The 20,707-nt window shown below is 34.3% G+C and overlaps 1 protein-coding gene across 1 annotated transcript in view; it reads right to left on the minus strand.

Annotated features, from left to right (window-relative positions):
- The window catches only part of LOC111045768 (adenylate cyclase type 2), a 325,456-nt gene that overhangs the window by 59,600 nt on the left and 245,149 nt on the right, over positions 1–20,707 (minus strand). Inside the window, exon 9 of the mRNA XM_039429390.1 lies at positions 13,175–13,302. Within this exon, the coding sequence (XP_039285324.1) occupies positions 13,175–13,302 (128 nt within the window). The remainder of the gene's footprint in view (positions 1–13,174; positions 13,303–20,707) is intronic.

Genomic DNA, 20,707 nt, shown 5'->3' on the forward strand with positions numbered 1-20,707 from the left:
TTAAGCGAGCAATTTCTGAATTTTTATGTATGGATATTTATGTCCAACGGATCTCGAAAACGGCTGTAACGATTTTCACGAAATTTGGAACATAGTAGGTTTATGATATGAAAATTCGATTGCACTAGGTTTCATCCCTGTGAAAACTCGCTGAACGACATTAAAAGGATAATTCATCCTTGGAGAAACAGCTGAGACTTTCGTCGTCTGTAGATAATGAAAACGTGTGTCTGTGGAAAATCAAAATATCTCATCCCCGAAATTCATACGCTGACGTATAGCCAGCTGTAAAATATAAATACGATTATTTCAAAGAATTGTGTTCTGTTTATCAATAAATAAAAATAACGAGCGAATCTCAGTGCCCCGATATTGATAATTATTGATATTTTCATAATACTTGCCATACGAATTGGCAAAGTCTATTGGTGAGAAGCTACTCAGCTGTCCAATTTCCATTGTGCCATTTTCGTGCGGTTGACTATAGAAAATTATTATTCACTGTACATTAGTAAAGTGAAAAGTCAATTCGTATGACTAGTTGGTGGATGATTCCCTTGCGGGAAGTCCCAACAGGCCAAATCTTTATCCATCTGATAACACGGGAGTGACCTGGTTAGAAACTTTTGTTGAAAAGTGGGTATATAGTAGCCTACTACGATGTAACATTATTTTTTATGATACAGGAAAAAAATGTAAATAATATGGAGCCCAGGTGACTTTATTATTCAAAGAGGATTTTACAGTTTCAAGTTCCATCAAGAGCATTTTGAGATCAGACTTCACAATATACTCCGCTTGCCCCAAGCTATTAAATATAATGTAGTAACGGTGATGTGATAGAAATAAGTAGCAAGTTCAATGGATTGCAACCGATTCAGGAAAAATTCGATGATAAGTTATTTATTTTTTGAAACCAGTTGTTTAGAATAACTTGTAGAGGGAATATTTAATTAAGGAGAAAACTCCTGTGATGGTGAATTCCATGAGAAGTGAACAAAGGTGAGAAGAGCTAAGTGGATAGGTAAGGAAAAATAAGTTTTTTTGAATAATTTGTTATGAACATTTCAAGTAAAATGTCTTATGGATGATAAATAATTCTATTAGAAGGGAACACGGAACAATTCTACATTTTTCTTGTAGTTGATCGTTAAGTCTTCCTCAACAAAGCAGACTAAGTTTCTCACGAATACACTAACTTGAAGATGCATCAGCAGTCGAGCTGAATGGAAGCGCCGAATCAATAGAAGGTTAAGAACCAATAGCTTTCAAGGATGAGTAATCCCGCTTCTGTGATAAATTGCAACTACAGGCTCACAGGTGTCTGAAACTAGCAAGCCTGCACATTTCCAAACAGACTGATCACAAGTGTCTGTCTACTATAGTAGTAATTAAGTGTGGCAATAATTTATCAATGGGATGGCAAGACTGTCAGCTGAGAAGCCCTCCATTGAAGGGAAGAGCCGATATTGAATTTGAACTATTCATCCTGCAATGATAAATGATGCCAAATATGACACGTATTCCTGCAGCAAGCGCATTACTATTCTCATGTCGATACGTTATGCCTGTCATTTGCAAACGGCTTGTCTTATCAGCGCATCAACTTCTGTAACGCCAATTTCTCTCAAGATTTCGGTAGGGTTTCTGGCTACACAGGAGATGAAATTAAAGAATTGAATCAGAGGTATCACATTGGTTCTTCTCACCGATTATGCTGCTCAAATTCATATTGTTGGAATCTCCATCTTTATTATATGATACTTCTATAATTCTAAAATGGAAATGTCATTTGTATAGTAATCCTTGATCTTGATGCCGTTCAAATAAACTTAATCAGAGAGTTAACAGTTTTTGTTGGAGCACTTTTTTGTTATTAAATAGAATCACTAGCAGTCAAATTTCTTGAATAAATGAATTTATCCACTTACTTTCGGCGGGACCGCCATCTTCATGGTTCTGGAGATGACGGACCTGCCAAAAGCTCTCATTGTCACAGTGAGTGGATAAATTCATTTAATGAGAAAATTCGACTGCCAGTCGTTCAATTTAATATCATAAAAGTGATTCAATAGTGAGCTGTTCGTAATTGGAAAAAAACATTGGTTAATTCCAGTTAGATCTTAGAACTTAACTATAGTCTGTGTAAAATAAGTTGAGAGTTGGCTAAACTATGAGTTTTATAGTTCCTGTGGAATTCTCAATGGAAAACACAGAAGTGTCAGTTATTCATGATTCTATCACTCCCAATAGGTTCAGAATCCACCAATCCATTCAAAAACTTCCACTTTCAGTACATGAAATTGTTCATAGAATGATTTTCATAGTAATTGAATGATTCTTGATAGAACAATCGAAAGAGGACACGTAGGCACATAAAAGTCCACCCACTGCTACTATCGTTAATTCATCCCCTAATTTCCCATTTGATTCCACCCAATTTTCCTCATTCACACCTCTTCTAACTTATTCCACCACATTTCTCCTTCTTAGCAGAATAGATTATGGTGTTTTGTTGGACATTCATTGCGTATCTAATGTTTCCGCTATCAAATTCGTTCCGTTCCAAATTCGAGTAAAATGATTCGATTGTAAGAAAGTTTCTGTGAGCTGTGACTTGTGAAGAGTGTGTGTGTGTGTGTCTGTGTGGGGTTCCATGTCCGAAGCTGTGAGCTGCTCACCCCCTCTCAACTCGTGTGAAAGAGACACATTGAGGCAGTATTGTTTCCAACTACTTGCAACAGCGTCGGTTGAACAACGAAGAAACACTCAACCAATCGATTCCGGCGGCTCTCACAGCTGGAGAATATCAATCCTTGTAAGCATTAGCCGAGATTCGAAGGCAGCAGAAAGGATCTCGTCTCAATTTATCTCTTCAATTCAACCAGCCAACTTTTCAACGTTTCTGAATGACACTTCGAAATTCGTTCAACTCGTATTTCCCAGCAATTGTTATTGGAAAAGCGAATATGCGAATTGTACTCCCTCTCGCTTTATTTCCACCCTCACTATCAAACCTCATTCTCTACATCTTCTTCCTTGTTCTTGATAGAAGAACACCATTCTATTCAACCTGAATCTTTGAAGCACCAATCATTCAAATGGATTGATTTTTTTACGGTAGTAATATTAATAATATCGAGTGATCAAGTCAGAGTTTTCAAGTCGCAACTGATCAATTTCAGTGCCTCTGTCATGACCTAACGGTGATTGGTGATATTCTTTATAAACAGTCAGCTATCCGTATAAATAACATTAAACCCCTTAATTCAACTAATGCAGACAATGCTGAAACTGAATATTTCAATATTTGACGAGTTTCATGTGATAATGATCTTAAATGTTTCAAAAGTTGACGTGCATTCCTGAATTGAATAGGAAAATTTGAACACTGATCAAGTGATTGAACGAGCGATGTGTGAGAATGAGTTATTGAAAGATGACATTGCACTCAGGAATATATCAAATCAAAAATATCAGATTTACGACGTGCCCTCGATTTTCCAATTGGATGGTTATAGCTTGAGGATAACTTTATCAACAGTAGGTCATCAATATGAGCTTCAAAATTATTTCATGTTGGTTCAGAGCCCACCAAGACTCAAACATGCTTCTAATGTTTCAAATACAGTTCATGAGCTTTGAATCTGATGTCTCCTATCAATTGCAAATCATAATCACAAGCCACGTGCCACTGAACCGGCATAGAGAGCGCTCAAGAGCAGAGTGATGTTGAGCAATATCAAAGACAACGATTTCATACTCAGTACTCTGTACAGTATCCTAATTTCACCAACCTCATGAGCTGGTAGGAGTCTGTTGATTCTCCTATCACTCACATTAATCTGATTTCCTCATTGAATTCATCAACAGTCTGAACTACAGTGAATTCGAACGCATATCACTCGTTTCACGTATCACATGATTACTGGTATCGGTGATCCTTATAAATTCCCATGTTTTACTAATCAATATGATACTTATCAATATAGTTTGTCAGTTCAATTTCAGATTCCCAGTGAAATTCTGAAGCTTCCCAAAAGCATTCTACGAATCTATAAATGAATCTACGGATATGTATTGAGCTTATGACGCGCTTCTCAGAATTTGGTCATCTCTGTTGACGATAGTTTGTCAATTTGATTAAGAATTTCAAAAGTGAACCTCCAGCTTAATATACGCAGCTAAGTTATAATTCAACTCTTCAACACAATTCCCAAAAGCGAGATGTAATTTGAATGCTTGTATGTGACAAGCTGAGCCATCTTCATAAAACAAGTTAGATTGACAAGAGACTACTTAGTTTTGAACTCAATATCTTGATTATATATTTTCGAGTCGAATGCAGATAACGACTTGATATTGTCAAAAACAGTAGTGTATTGGAACAATTCAAGACACTAGTTTTGGTTGTTACACCATTATCAATCTCTAGTATACTGAAAGCTTAAACATCGAACAGCGGAATGTAGGCTATTATGAATAAAATTATAGTACGATTGGAGCCCTACGATTGTCCATCAGCTGTTGACCAATCAAGTTTGAGCTCTACTGTCATAGGCCGAGACTGGATACACCCAAGTACCGTATTCCTAAATATGGTGACGACAGTATCGATCACGTGTCTAGTATCAACACCTATCACACAGTAGAGCTCAACCTTCATTGGTCAACATGTGGACTACTGGCCAATTGTAAGGCTCCAATTATATTATACAGGTTGTTTCAGATGTAGTGTCCAACATTTTAGGGTGTTGTACCTGGATGATAGGAAAAATTCGACAAATGTCGAATTTGAAGTGGCCAAAACTCAGCGGTTATCCTGATAGCTGCCATTTGTTTTTTTTTTCACTAAGTAATTTTCATATCAAGAACGGAAGGTTGTATTGATCTGAAATTTGACATGAATATTTATGCTGTACAACTCAACTTCGAAAAATAAAATAGAAAAATTTTGAGGTGAATTCCCAAAATGGCTGCTATTCTAATTTTTTGATGGCAAATTTCACGAAAATCATACACTTTACAAAAAATTTACTGAATACAAAAAAAGTTGGAAAATTTTATAAAGTTTTTAAGTATACATTATTCATTAAGATTGGTCAAAGGATAACAGAGATATTAATTCTTTTCGTACTGACCACTTCTCACCATTTGGACATCAATATTAAATTTTTATTTCAATTTTATTGTATGTAAGATGAATCTATAAAACTCGGTATGGCTCCATATGGCCATACAGCTTATTTTACAATGTTTTCAGATGATCTTGTTTGTCTTATAAAAGTATCATTGTACAAAAATGATCAATTTCACTGTTATTCTTTGACCAATCTTCATAGATACGGTATCATTGAAATTCTGAAAAAAATTTCTAACTTTTTGTCTGTTGTATATTTTCTGTGAAGTGGATGGTTTTCGTAAAATTTGCTATCAAACATTTTAAATGGCTGCCATTTTGAAAATTTACATCAAAAATTTTTTATTTTATTTTTTAAAGTTGAGTTTTCTAGCATTAATATTCATGCCAAATTTCAGATCCATACAACATTTCGTTCATGAGATGAAAATAACTAAGTGAAAAAAACAAAATGGCAGCTTTAAGGATAACAGCTGAGTTTTGGACACTTCAAATACGACATTTTGTAGTCTCCTATCATCCAGGAACAATACTCTAAAATGTTCAACACTACTTCTGAAACATCCTGTATATTATGCTGCTTGATTCATTTATTTATCACCTATGTTCAAACCTTCAGTTTACTGGTGATTGATAACGATGTAACAAAAGAAACTAAGGTCACAAATTGTTCCAATAAACAATATTTGACAATATCGATACCGTTCCCATTGAATATGAATATCTACCACATCATAACCGTACTTCCACAACAACACTGAATTCTTGAAATTGTACACAAATAATACATATTTTGTCATCAGTAATATCCCGATGAGTTTGGGCAGGATGTAAAGGTATCATGAGATTATAGATCGAATGGAAGATAACAGATTCTCCTATCATTAAAGGTTGATGATTTTACACAGTAATCTATACTTCCCCAATTGAACTATACAGGCGAATATTGCTAATAGAGGAAGTGAATAGTTCCTGATAAACCTCCTCAGATTGATCAATTATATCAAATAACTAGAACCCTTGAAATATTTTCAAATTGTTGCATTAGGGAAAATTTTCTCTTAAGGCTGTACACTTTTTTATATTTGAATTGAATAATCTTCTCAATATGATTGTTAAGATCATTAGAAGAGTGAGAAAAAGTGGCAACTGAAATTTTTAAGTGGTCTAATAAGCTAGTTTTGGGTTGTTGAAGTGCTAACTTTCCAGATTCCGTTTTCTTCCCAGATATAAACTTTCCAGATTACCGTTTTCTTTCTATAAACTGTTCGACTATATTAACAGAAATTATCTTAAAAATTCAAAAAATATTTCTTTCCAAACTAAAACATTTTATTCCCCATATCGTTCATGAGTAAAAAAGTAACATTTTTTGTAAATTCGATAACTTGTTTATTTCGACATTAATCGCGAAAAAATGCATATCAGAACAAAGCCAATGATATACTGAATGTATTAAACACAAACTCCAATGGAAAATTCGAAACATTTATGATCTGGAGAGAAAACGGAGTTAGCACATTCAACAACCCATACCGTAACTCGCTTATTAGACCACTTAAAAATTTCAGTTGCCACTTTTTCTCACTCTTATAATGATCTTGACAAATTATTAATAATATTGAAAAATATTATCCAATCTAAATAACAAAAAAGTGTACCAAGCAGCCTTAAGAGAAAATTTTCCCTAATGCATCAATTTAAAAAAATTTCAAGGGTTCTAGTTATTAGATATAATTGATAATTCAAGAAGGTTATCAGGAATTATTCACTTTCTTTATTAGCAATATTCGCCTGTATAGTTCAACAGTGTTAAAGATTTGAAGGTAAGAATTTTTTTAAAGTGAACTTATTGTGAAACTCGCAATTCTTGTTAATTTCCATGTCCAGTTGCTATGAAAAATTTGGAATACGATTTTTGAAGCGGTGAATAGAAAATATGAAATATTTTAGATTCAATAGATTTTTCGAGAGATTCCCTATTCCAACTTGAAAGCGTGTATTTTGTAAGAGTGGGTGTTCCAGCTTTCCATCAATAATGAAGACATCGAACGCCGTAAAGCTTGAGAATGGAGGCGCTTCCAGGCTGTAAATAGAATTGTAGTTAAACACAAGCCGAGGCTTCAGTCGTTTCTTGAGATTTATACTGCAACTGGAAGTCTCCACGGAAGCAATAACGTTGTGGCTCTGATTGATGTACTCAAAGATGTTCACCAACAGTCTCAAGCCTCTGTAGGCCCATGTGCGAGAGAGTGGGATAGATAAAGAAAGAGAGAGAGAGAGTGAGAAGGCAGAAGAAAAAAAACCGTATACAACTAACATTGTTCCTAGAACTTTGATTGAAATTGTATTAAAGGTTGCTTCAATTGAGGATTATTTACTATGCCAACTGTGGGAATCATACTCAGTAGCGAAAATACAAATTTGAAGTTAATTTCACTGAATCACAAAGATGTACGAATCAAACGTATTCATAAGCAGGAAGTATGTACTTACAAATTACAAACAAGGCCAGAGAAAACGTTTGACGCCGAGTCTAGAAACGTGTTGAATACTTGGCCGTGTCTTGTCTCGACCAATGACAGTTGAGCTCATCCTTCATTGGTCGACAGCTAATCGCCAATCGTAGGGCTTCACCCATACTACATGTAAATATTCTGCTGCTCAATGGTTTTATCCAAGTTTTAGTTTACTAGTGATCGACAATGGTGTAACAAATGAAACTAGTATCTTGAATTACTGTACCAAGCAGCCTTAAGAGAAAATTTTCCCTAATGCATCAATTTAAAAAAATTTCAAGGGTTCTAGTTATTAGATATAATTGATAATTCAAGAAGGTTATCAGGAATTATTCACTTTCTTTATTAGCAATATTCGCCTGTATAGTTCAACAGTGTTAAAGATTTGAAGGTAAGAATTTTTTTAAAGTGAACTTATTGTGAAACTCGCAATTCTTGTTAATTTCCATGTCCAGTTGCTATGAAAAATTTGGAATACGATTTTTGAAGCGGTGAATAGAAAATATGAAATATTTTAGATTCAATAGATTTTTCGAGAGATTTCCCTATTCCAACTTGAAAGCGTGTATTTTGTAAGAGTGGGTGTTCCAGCTTTCCATCAATAATGAAGACATCGAACGCCGTAAAGCTTGAGAATGGAGGCGCTTCCAGGCTGTAAATAGAATTGTAGTTAAACACAAGCCGAGGCTTCAGTCGTTTCTTGAGATTTATACTGCAACTGGAAGTCTCCACGGAAGCAATAACGTTGCGGCTCTGATTGATGTACTCAAAGATGTTCACCAACAGTCTCAAGCCTCTGTAGGCCCATGTGCGAGAGAGTGGGATAGATAAAGAAAGAGAGAGAGAGAGTGAGAAGGCAGAAGAAAAAAAACCGTATACAACTAACATTGTTCCTAGAACTTTGATTGAAATTGTATTAAAGGTTGCTTCAATTGAGGATTATTTACTATGCCAACTGTGGGAATCATACTCAGTAGCGAAAATACAAATTTGAAGTTAATTTCACTGAATCACAAAGATTGTCGAATCAAACGTATTCATAAGCAGGAAGTATGTACTTACAAATTACAAACAAGGCCGGAGAAAACGTTTGACGCCGAGTCTAGAAACGTGTTGAATACTTGGCCGTGTCTTGTCTCGACCAATGACAGTTCAGCTCATCCTTCATTGGTCGACAGCTAATCGCCAATCGTAGGGCTTCACCCATACTACATGTAAATATTCTGCTGGTCAATGGTTTTATCCAAGTTTTAGTTTACTAGTGATCGACAATGGTGTAACAAATGAAACTAGTATCTTGAACTGTTCCAATCAATTGCTAGTTTTGACAATATCAAGTAGTTTTTATTCAATATCAATGAAGTTATTCCCAAATATTGTATTTTCATCCATAAATCAGTTCTTATTTTTTTTCAATGAGACTGGGAATAATAACTAAAATAATGAGTTTGAAGTCTGAAGTCTGTGTATATTGTGAGAACTCACTCCGACCTAAGGGTCCTTTCTAACTAATTTTTCGATAAAGGAACGGACTCATCGGTTTTTTTTAAGCGTTCGTTCCCTGGATAGGCGTCAGCTGGTAGAGCAGGTACAGGTACGTTTTTTGGATTCAGTCTTTCACTCTGCACGCACTAATAATCAACATGAATCAACTGCACACTTAAACCGATTACGAGCCAGTCCGGGAGAAGTCTAGGAGAAGAGTGACGAAAACAGGCCGAGCTCCTTCTAAGTTGCCGGGAGAGAGTCCCGTTACTTTGGCAGATAACGCCGTAGGCCAATACTTCCCCAAAGTTATGGTGGTGGGGGGTAAGCACCCTCAATTGCAAAAGAGAGAACTCTCAATGTAAGAGGACTAAATGAACATGGAGGTAGAGGGATAATTTGGAAAACACCTTTCCGAGAGAGAGGATATAATAATAATTAAAAATATAACTTGACAGACATTTACATTTATAATAAGGTATTGAAATGAAATCTTCATTATATTAAAGCTGCATGAATCGCAATAATAGCTGGCTGGCATCTTATCTTATCAATATTGCTGCTCGCTACTATCAATTTGAGCTATGCCAGCCCGCTTACAAAATGTGGTGTCACAATATCTATTATAGCAAGAGAGTTGAGACAATCTCAATTCAATACTCCTCCCAGAAGTGTCAAATGAAGCAGATGATTGGAATCATGTTCTATAAATAACTCAATTTTCAAGTTTTGTTGGCAGACTGTCAATACAACAAACTCCAGCTTCCTGTCAATTCCATAACAGAGTTTATATTATAAGGAAATCATACTTCTAGAAGTTTTTCTCTCTCTTTCTACCATTTTATTCCTCTCACTCCATATTTTCTGCTTTGTCTCTCAATTTCTCACTTTCACTTCTCACTCACTCTCTTCAATTCCCATTCCTGATCACTCTGCTCTCTCTCTCTCCCTATTTCTTGGAAACAATATGTTCGGGTGACAAGAGATTCTGCTTTGTCAAACAGACGATTTTAATTTGTAAACAATACGAGCAAGAAGTATCAACTCCCTAAATAAGCAGGAAGGAGCGCGTAGTTTTTTAATTGAACAAGGAAACAGCTGCTCATGACAATTCAATTAAGTGATAAGAAAACTTCCGAGCTGTAGACGGAGAATTTGAATATTGCATCGGGTAAAAGCATCACGTAGCCTCAGCGGTGGGGCAACCGAGCTTGCTGACTTGCCTTGGTGGCTAGAAGTCCATTACCAGATGGTTACTGTACACTCGGGAACAAACTTCACAGGCTAAACTCTAAATATTTATTAGGTTATGCTGCTGAGTCATTCCTTCGCGGAGTTTATGCGGTGGATCTGGTCTAAAGCATCACGATACCTGATTCAAGATGAAAATTGGACACAGATTTATGGGGAAATGATCTTACAAAATTCCACAATGCATAGAACTTCTGGGAATAGCGAGTACTTTGTCCACCAAATATTTTTGATTATTTTCTAATTGATGATTAGACTGAAATTATTATATGCATCATTCTCTCTCAAGCTACATCAAATACACTCGACTCTACAGTAGATGGGAAACTTATGTCACTCTAACAGGATTAGAAGTGCATGAGTGAAGTGTTCAAAATGTATGAAAAATTGAATATCGTGATAATCAAACTAAACAATCAATGAAAAGTAGCTGATTCTCGAGAATCCTATGCATGTGAGTGATTTTCATGAGACTGAATGGAAGTCTCTTCTCAGGAGCGGAGAAGAGGAATGCTAGAAGAGTGAGCAAATTACCATATTTCATAGTACACCTAATAGAAATCGTAATCTACAATTTACAGTTCTAACTTTCAAAGATAGTGTTCTTTCCACTTATAATTTGTGTGACTCAACTTAAATAATTATGTTCAGTATAAAGTAGAGCCGTCTGTATCCTCTCCGATGACTTTTTCTAAATGATAAAAATAGCCTATCTCTTTCTCTCTGAGTTTCAGTTCAACTCTCCCTTTTTCTTAGAATGTATGATATGCATGTGAGTTGGGAATCATGTATCCTCATGTATCTTGTCTTTTTTATTTAGGGATACATTTAATATAAATATAAATATAAATATAATTGAAACATGCATTCCTCTTCACGTCGCTTGAAATGATTCCAGCAACCTTCATTCCATTTTTCCGATACGGTAATCAATTGTACAAACTGTTGGATGTGTACTGTTTATTGACTTCCCACTCATGCAACTTGCCAAATTGTTTACCAATCAATGAATAACATGAAATTCAAATTGAACTGGCAATTCAATGCGGAGTGAAGAGCTTGTTTCATTTGTTGGACTTCATCATTCATGCTTGTTGCAAATACACAGTGTACAATTCCGAATGATATATTCAAGCAGCGACAAGTTGACTTCGTATTTCATCAAATAATTATCTTTCACTTCCAATTCCCTAATTGGGTGATAATTTGAATCGAGATATATGATAACAAATGATATTGTTGTTGATTATTGAAATTGTATCGTGCACTATTTTAGGTTGTGTATTGGTGAATTTGATGATTTTCAATTACTCTGGAAGTATCTATCAAACAATTTTCGCGGATTCTGTTGGTGGAGGGGCAGGGACTCGAAGTTTGTTCATCTCATCAAAGTAATCTCAACTTTTCAAAAAAATGAAACTAAAATTGTCGAAGGTTCTTCATTTCATCATACCGCCAAAGTAATCTCAACTTTTTCAAAATATGACACTAAACACGATACTAATATGACACTAGAACGTTGCAGGTTAGCAACACTTGAGTTGATTAAGTTGCTTACAGGGCCGAGGGCTTCAAACTTTCATTTCCATTAAGGAAAGGATTATTGATACAATTATACAAGACCGGAGCAATGCATCAAAACTTACTGAGACTGTATCAATATGATAAATTTTCATTCAATTTAGACTATATCAATATTATCAATTTTTAATAATAATTCTACTTGATATGTGGGTTACCACCACAACTTGAAACCTATCAATCATATAAATATATATACTTCTATCCCACTGTTCCACTCTCACCTTCAATATGGTACATTGCTGTGGGGAAATTCTAGTGGCGCAAAAGAGGTGTTTCTGTGTCAAAAAAGAGCTATGCGTGCTATATTTAATTTGGGCATGAGAGAGTCTTGTAAGCCTTTTTTCTTAGACAATGGTATATTGACACTTCCATGTATTTACATTATGGATTGTTTAATATTTGTAAAACAAAACTCCAATCTTTTCAATTTGAGGGGAAGCATTTATGAGCATAACACTCGGTCAGGTAGTCAGATTGATCTGGGCCGTGCTAGGCTTGCCAAAAAACAAAACATGTACTGCTATATAGGAGTGAAATTTTCAACAGGTTATCACTGGAAGTACGGAATTATGATCTTGATAGTTTTAAGAGAGCAATAAAAGGATGGTTGAAGAATAAAGCATTTTATTCAATCGAGGAAATGCTTGTCTGTAACTGTTATCCATAGATAACAGCCTATGACTATTTAAGTAGCCTATTTCTATTTTTATTTGTGATATTACAATATATAACGTGTACATACAAAGTATCAATGTTAATATATCCTTATGAAGTGACTTTTGTCAATGCAATTATTTTGTTTGTGACACTAAAACATTCTTGATTCAAACTTATTACATCTGGGATTCGAAACCAAGCAGAAACTAATGATCAAGAAATTATGAGATGTAGAATTCAATGAGAAATGCAATTTTTCAAGAGTTATGTTGTTTGAATAAGAAAGACTAGGCCTATAGACTATTGAGAAAATAGCATTTACCTTCAAATTTTCGTTTAGTTATAATAAGAATAATTGTTATTCAATTCTTGTCAATCTAAATTAACCTTTCTCCACAAATTTTCTTAAACACTCAATAAGTAATGTAAGCTATTGTATTGAACTGAATAGTTGATAGTGAGGTATCACAGTTGGTAAATTCACAATATAAGTTCACAAATTGTAGAAATACGTTTTCAGTGATGTATTTGCAATTACCTGATAGCCTCGATCATTTGCAGACCCATGTTGACGCAGTTGTAGGCATGGTTCGGCCTGGAAACTGGAAGACCTGACACGCAGTAGTAGCAGTCTCCGAGAATCTTGATCCTCATGCATTGATTTTCCTGCAAAAAGCCAGGGGGTAAGGTTTAGATAACAGTGATCACAGAATCATCGAATCTATAGAGGTTGGAAGGTCCTGTATGATAGACCTATTGGTGTTTTCATTTAGAATCATCAAATCTTTAAAGCACTGAATGTCAGAATATCCTGTATTAATATTCTACAGTGGTAAAGTCATTGAAATAATGGCCTGAACAAATATTAGAATGAGTCCTCGTATTTGGAATTAAATCTTTGAAGCTGTAAACACTATAAAGGTCAGTTGTTCGTTCGTGTAATATGTAGCCTACAGTGGTGTAGTCATTGAAATAGAGAACTCCACGCTAAGTATTAGAAACGATTCTCTCGTATTTGGAAAAAACGTTGTCAAGAATTAAATTCAAGTTCCTTAATCAAATCGAAACCATTCTCACACTAGAATGAATCTTCGCAGAATTTACACGGCCTGAATGCTCTATACACTATAAAACAGTTTCACAAAACGCTATAACAGTATTGTTTTTCGTATTTGTTATGTATACAGTTATTTAGAATATGGAATTCAAGCTTGATGGGTAGACTATACATCCAACTGTTCTTACACTCTACCTATCTGAAAGTAATTGCTTTGATCACATTCTTTTTCAACAAAGTCCGCAAAATCAAAGTTTAAGTGCTGTTAAATCAAGCTGTTTGGTAAATCAACACGTTGATGATAAAATGGATAGCTATTAAAAACTGTAATAACAGTCAGTAAGTTAACAACAGTTAAAAAACATTTAAATAGAGAAACATATTATTTAACATTATTATTTGATTAGTGGTAGGATCGGCTGAAATATTCCCCAATATCAATATTAATTTGTTCCTTTCACTTTCACATATAGAAATTCTGATTCTTTCTTTTTTAAATCCAACGGATCCGTCAAAGTAATTCAGAATTACAACAGGAACATTATTCATAACAATGACGTTAAAGCTGCAATTTTGATTAAAATATCAATATTTCCGTTGAATCAGGAGTACGTTACAAAAAACCCTTATGTTTTTTTATTTATTTATTTATCATTTACAATCAACTCAAGGACAAAGAAAAAAACTACAGTCCGAAACTCTTTTCATCCCAATTTTATAAAATAAATTGTCCAAATAAAGGTTATGTACGACTTTAATTCTTCACTAATTTCCACATTGAAACAAAACAAAACACTTGAAACTTATGTTGTAATTTTTAATAAAATGAACAACAATTATTAATGCATAGAGCAAGAAGCAATACATGGATTTATTTATTTCCAATTTGAGATCATGTGGATTAATGTGCTTCACAGGGATTTTAAAAAATGCACTCTCATTTCAAGCTCTAATACGCATGACACGTTTTTGAAGCTTTTCACATCTTGAAGTAATAACAGAATAACCGAAGCGATCCTCTTTCATAACCGCTAGAATGTCGAGCATCCTCATATGCGGCTCGTTTTGGATTGAAGAGTGAATTTGCAAACAGCGTGTCATTGTTATGGAGCGAAGAACGATGCTGACAAAATTGCTTTTCTAGTAGCTTCATTCAATTTGTTGTACTACCTTGCTGCGTCACAAAGAGAGGGGAACTCTTGTCGTTCAACTTCCCATGAAGTTTCAATTCCGAAGATTGAAATATAAGCCATTTTTAATGGATTTCTCAGTTCATGACAAAGATCACTCTTGTTGGCACATGATGTTGAGCATTGTTGATCATACCCATATTTCATGGATCTGTTCTGGTCTAATGGATATCCCTAACTCATGTGGTAAGATATGTGTGCGGTCAAATTTACTCATTAGTACTTAGTTTTCCTGTGTTGCTTTGGAGTGGAACAGAATTATGTTTCATTGTAATCTCATACTCATTACTCAATCATATTGTGTATTTTTTATATTTGTACTCATATTCTTTATTATTCCTAATATTTCCTATTATTTTATTTCTTATTTTTACTAGTTTTCAATTTTCCATCAACTTTTTTCTCATCTTACTTATGAAGAACTTTGTGATATTTAATCGGGAATAAGTTTTGGCTATAGTGAGGTCCACGTTATAATGGCAGTGGATAAAGATAGAAGATTAGTGATGCCGATTCTCTGCATTAATTAATTATATTCCTACACTGTCAAATACATAATTGGCATCGTTGTGGACCTAGAAAAGGATAGTACCACCGGCTTTGTCGAATGATAGACAAGGATAGCAAAACCAAAGTTGATCAAATACTGTCATTATAACGTGGACCTCACTATATAATGTCTGTTGTTCCCATACCTGTATGCATTTTTGTAAATGAATAAATAAATAAACTCAACTGAAAACTTTTGAAAAGCTTAGGACTGAAGATTCTCAGATGCTACGACAGCGTCGAAAATCTACAATTTCGATTTAGTGAGTTTCTCAAGTGGATTTATCCATGAAGACAATATACGAAACAAAAGTAAAGATTCTCATAATAATCTTACATCAGGTTCTCAGACCCAACAATACATGTTCACTTTACTTTCATATTTGCTTTCATGCCCAGAGAAAACATTTCGATTTATTTTTCTAATCCCATACACAATCATTGCTGGAAACCTTAAAGCTCGGCGTTTAATACTATTCATGTTATCCGATTTTGAGCACCTTTTATTCACCTCATGAATCGTTCAATACTTTACAATGCTTTCGCTCTAAGAGTGGGGATTTTTTTATTTGCATAATATTGCTTCATTATTGAGAATAACAACATATCAAGTGAAAACTTCATGAATTCTCCGCTGAAGAGTTAAAAAAAGTTTCAATTTTTTTCGTATATTTCTGTTCTCTGGAATAATCAATTGGATTATCGTTGTCAATCAAATTTTTTGTACGTTCTTTTGAAGTGGATTTTGAATCTAGTATGGCCAAACTCGATTGAAAGTTACAAAGTGATCCATTTTGCATACTCTTGAAAGAGCGAAACATTTGCCACTCTTGTTCGCCATCACACTAACGAGGTGTGTGAATCGAATTAGGAACTGAACGGCATGATAGAGTGGACGACTCCAATCGTCCCTGAGGAATTAGCGGAACAGTATGCGGGACTCACATCGTCCGGGAATAGGAATGACCTTGGGGAGCTCAATTATAGAGAATCTAGTGGCGCAGCTTCTATCCCTATTTGCTGTATCCATTCGGCTGGCTATCATGTGCCTAATTCAGTTAGTAACCAAATGCGTGGCTATTACTGAGATTTGACAGGCGCGTTTCCAGTTAAACAAGGTATCGTATTGATTAACAATCGGCCAAATTCAGGTTATTAGAATCTATTCTGATATGAATAGGACTTCAAGAACAAAAACGTTTAACACTTCATTTCTTCATCACAATTTTGAAACAGCAAAATTTTTAATATATTGTGTAGTTAATGTTTAGTTGATGTACAACACTTGAAAAAACACGCTAACATGAGAAATTGTAAGTTTCATATTTAAGAGACCCAAGGAAATGATAAAATGGTGAGTGTTTCATATTTTTTCTGGACCCCACTTATTGCCGACAACGTTTAGTATGTTATGACTTATGATCATGATAAGTATTAAGTACAAAAAGATACGATACAAGTGAAAATTCTGAATAATAAGGTCTTAACTGATCAAGGTCTTTAGTTGATTCAGACTGATTTTTCTCAATTTTGTAAATAATAATGATCATCGATCTATTTACAAGTAGGCTATTTTGAAGTATGTAACGGCTAGTAGATGATCAAGTGTACCGTCAATATAGTCATTCAAAGAATAATCTATTTTATTCATAACAATATATTTATTTCAGTATATATTAATTTTTCCAATTTTCTCGAAACTCTTACAGTTTCCTGTAGTAACTTTCTCCACTCAAAACTCTCATTACACTGAATTCTATTGACACTTCCAATTCTTCGAATTCTCTTATTTTCTCAATCATTTACCATTTTCCCTTCGAGGAGCGGTTTGACTCAGTGGCCGCGCTGATAAGCTATCGCTTATTCAAGTTGAGAATCATGGTACTCCCATTAGAAGGGTGACCGCTCAATGAATATGATTAAAGAGTTGTAGAATCACTTCCTGGTCGTTTGAAACCCACTGTAACATATTTAAATTTGGATAGATAAATAAAAATCCCTAGTTGAAAGATTTATAGGTCTAAGTGAAGTAATAGGCTAATATCGCCAAAGATGATAACGTTAAAGATTAGATAATATCAGACATCCTGGCTAAATTGTGCAACAGCCGAAGAGGAATGGAAATAATTTCTGCTACTATATAATATTATATAAAATATTGAAAATTTTGAGGTTAGGCATAAAACTTTTACTGATCGGCGACCTAACGATCGACCGAGTCATACAACGTAGAATCTGACCAAACACCTTGGCAGAAATTTACTGTGGCAAAACAGTATGCAACTTGAGGAACTAAAAGTCTCACGTGGCTAATTATTGTAATATACGGAACAACTAATAACCTATAAAAAATTACTTGGCATGTAAAAAGCATATTTAAAAACCCCAACAAAAATAATTAAATGTATTAAGGAAGTAGGAGGTTACTGGGCGCATGAATACTGTAATAATTTGTATGCACTAATCAAATAGTGGCAATTGATAGGCGGCAATAGTGAGCCGGTTCAAATATATTTGTATGTATTTCTACAAATGATAAGAATTTGTAAAATATTGTTGTATAGTTTATGTTTTGGATATGGCCCGAAGGCAAAGAAATTATTAAAGATGTAACATAAGTAATAATTTAATATTTTGGTACGGTCTATTTGAGCCTTGAATGGCGGAGGAGTAGAATATTCAAATTTTATGTAAATTCAGAAATCGGAAATGAAAATTGTAAAAATGAGAAGAGAGAACCCCACTCGCCTGCCAACTACCACCATGAGAGGTCACCAAAAATTATAGAGCGCAATACCTTACTGTACCTTGTAATAATATAAAGTTAAATTGAATTACTAAATTTTCTCATAAGACTTTGTGATGCTCATATAAAGCAAAAGTCATTTTTAAATAATTTTTAACCCCCTTGGAAGAGACGACTCCGGCTACAATAATCCAGGACCACCAGGAGTAGGATCGACATCAGCAGCTCATAGAAAATTCCGGCACGTGAGTGAAAAATATTGAAATAGTGATGGGGCGCCCTCAGTGCTTCGAAATTGAATAAGAATCAAAGCTAGCTCGTCGAAAGGGTTTTTTATAAATTAAGAATTTGGTAAAAATACTTGCGCAAGTAAAGATAGTATAAAAGGTATTTTATTAGATAGTAATGAATCAATCCATATATCAGAGATCTATCAATCAAAGAAGTCTAAGATCTAGGCTGTTAATACAATATTCATATGATCATTAATTTCTGCAATATAATTTGCGATAATTTAATGTAGCTCTGATTCACTAGATGAATTGCTCTATTTATTCCTTCAGGTGCCGAATCTCGCACCCTGAGATAAAAAATATATTTATTACAAAGAAATCTATTAGAAACTATAGAATTCAATATATATATTTGGATTACTAGTTTGTCAATTTATCATGCTGATTTAAGAATTTATTCGAAATAGAATTGTCCAAGTCGACAAGTATTAGCAAGCTGATATCGCAGCTACATGCAAATAACTGCATATGATCATAAAAATGAAAGCACATGGTAGCGTTTCGTGCTATAAAACTTAAAGAATAGTATTAGCCTGTGATATTTTATTGATTTCGATTATTGTTTTATCTTATATTATATATTTCTGTCGCTCTATATATTTTTGCTCTGATTTATTTTTTGAGATATTTGTTAATATATGTATCAAATTGTTTATGGTGTATGATTTATTTTTATTCCTCAATACTATAGGATAAGTATTATATATATATATTTTTTAATAAATTATCAGTATTATTGTGGAAGCTCATATCTGGGCCTATAAAGTTTTTATGAGACTGTATCCTATTAAAAACCACGACCTGATTTTTATAATTGTTAAAATATTTCATGCTCTACCGATTGATGCCAAGCAGGAGGCTAATCGTTATTTAATTATATAAAAAAATAACGTGACACCACCTACAACTGTAGGTCCATTCATCTCACACCATCATCTGCTTCATTACCCACGCACAAGCCTAGAACTCATGTGGACATTATCCTCAACAACAAAAAATTATTCTTCATCCCATTCCTCCAAAATCTCTCAATCCTCTCTGATCTACTTTCAGCCTACTCCATTCTAATAATATAATGATTTGATCTTACTTACTTATATAATTGCTTTACTTTATTAATTTTCTGTTTCTTTTCTCTTAAATCTTCATAATAATATTAATTAAAACTTTCACAATATTTTCATTTTTAAATGAATCCTCAGTTGAATTAATGAAATTAACGAGTTGGTAGAGAGTTAGTGGGAAGGATACTTCGAATATTCTTTTCAAAGAATGGACATTGATATGTCCAAAGCTCCGCCAATTCATGTAGATGCATAACAATATTATCTATTTTATCTATAGTTATTACAAATTGCTTTTTTCATACCATATACAGCTCAATGATTATTCTCTTAATTTATATTTTCTAAATTCATCTATAATTTTGCTGTATTGTAAGCTATTGTATATAAGTGTATAAGCCAGTATATATTGTAATCTACATAAATAAAGTATTCAATCAATCAATTAATCAAACAATCCTCTCAAATCTCTTAAATACCCTCAATCATCTTAATTTTCCGAATTACCTTGATTCATTCAATTTTCTTAGATTTCTGAAATAATTTTATACTTTTAAGAATTATTTTTTGTCAAATTTTCAAGTTTCTCGTAAAGTCTTATCAGTTTAACTGATGATTATTAATAATCTATCGTATTAGCACGACAAGCTTGCTCACGTGTTATTCAAACAGCCTCCTCTCATATCCTGCAATACTCTTGTAGAAATTGCTCTAATGTTATGAGATACTTTAGGAAGTCATACCAGCGGAATGTTGGAGCGTATTTCGCGCCTAAGAAGGAACATCCCCTTTATTGTCAAGAGAAGGAGAATGGTTGTACAGAAGTAAAATATAACTTAATCAAGGTGGAGCGCTGCTACAGCTACAGTGCTGAGGCAGATGACACCGACTGATATCGTCTTATTTAATCACGCTCGGCGTTACCGTCAACAGCGAAATGTTATTTCTCAGCCAGCTGCGGGACTGGTGCTTTTATAGTCTGCCGGATGAATGAGTGAATTCGTCCGATGAATGGGTGAATTCGGCCGATGAATCAGCGTCGTCGCGACGCAACGGAAATTCGACTGAAAGCTTAATTGCCCCCACCACTCTGCCCAACAGACAAGTGCCGAGTAATCGTGCGGAAGGAGATAAGAATTCAATCTGCCAGAGAATGCAAATTTTCTGTCCTA

This window comes from Nilaparvata lugens, chromosome 5 (assembly GCF_014356525.2).
Source record: "Nilaparvata lugens isolate BPH chromosome 5, ASM1435652v1, whole genome shotgun sequence".
NCBI lineage: Eukaryota > Metazoa > Arthropoda > Insecta > Hemiptera > Delphacidae > Nilaparvata > Nilaparvata lugens.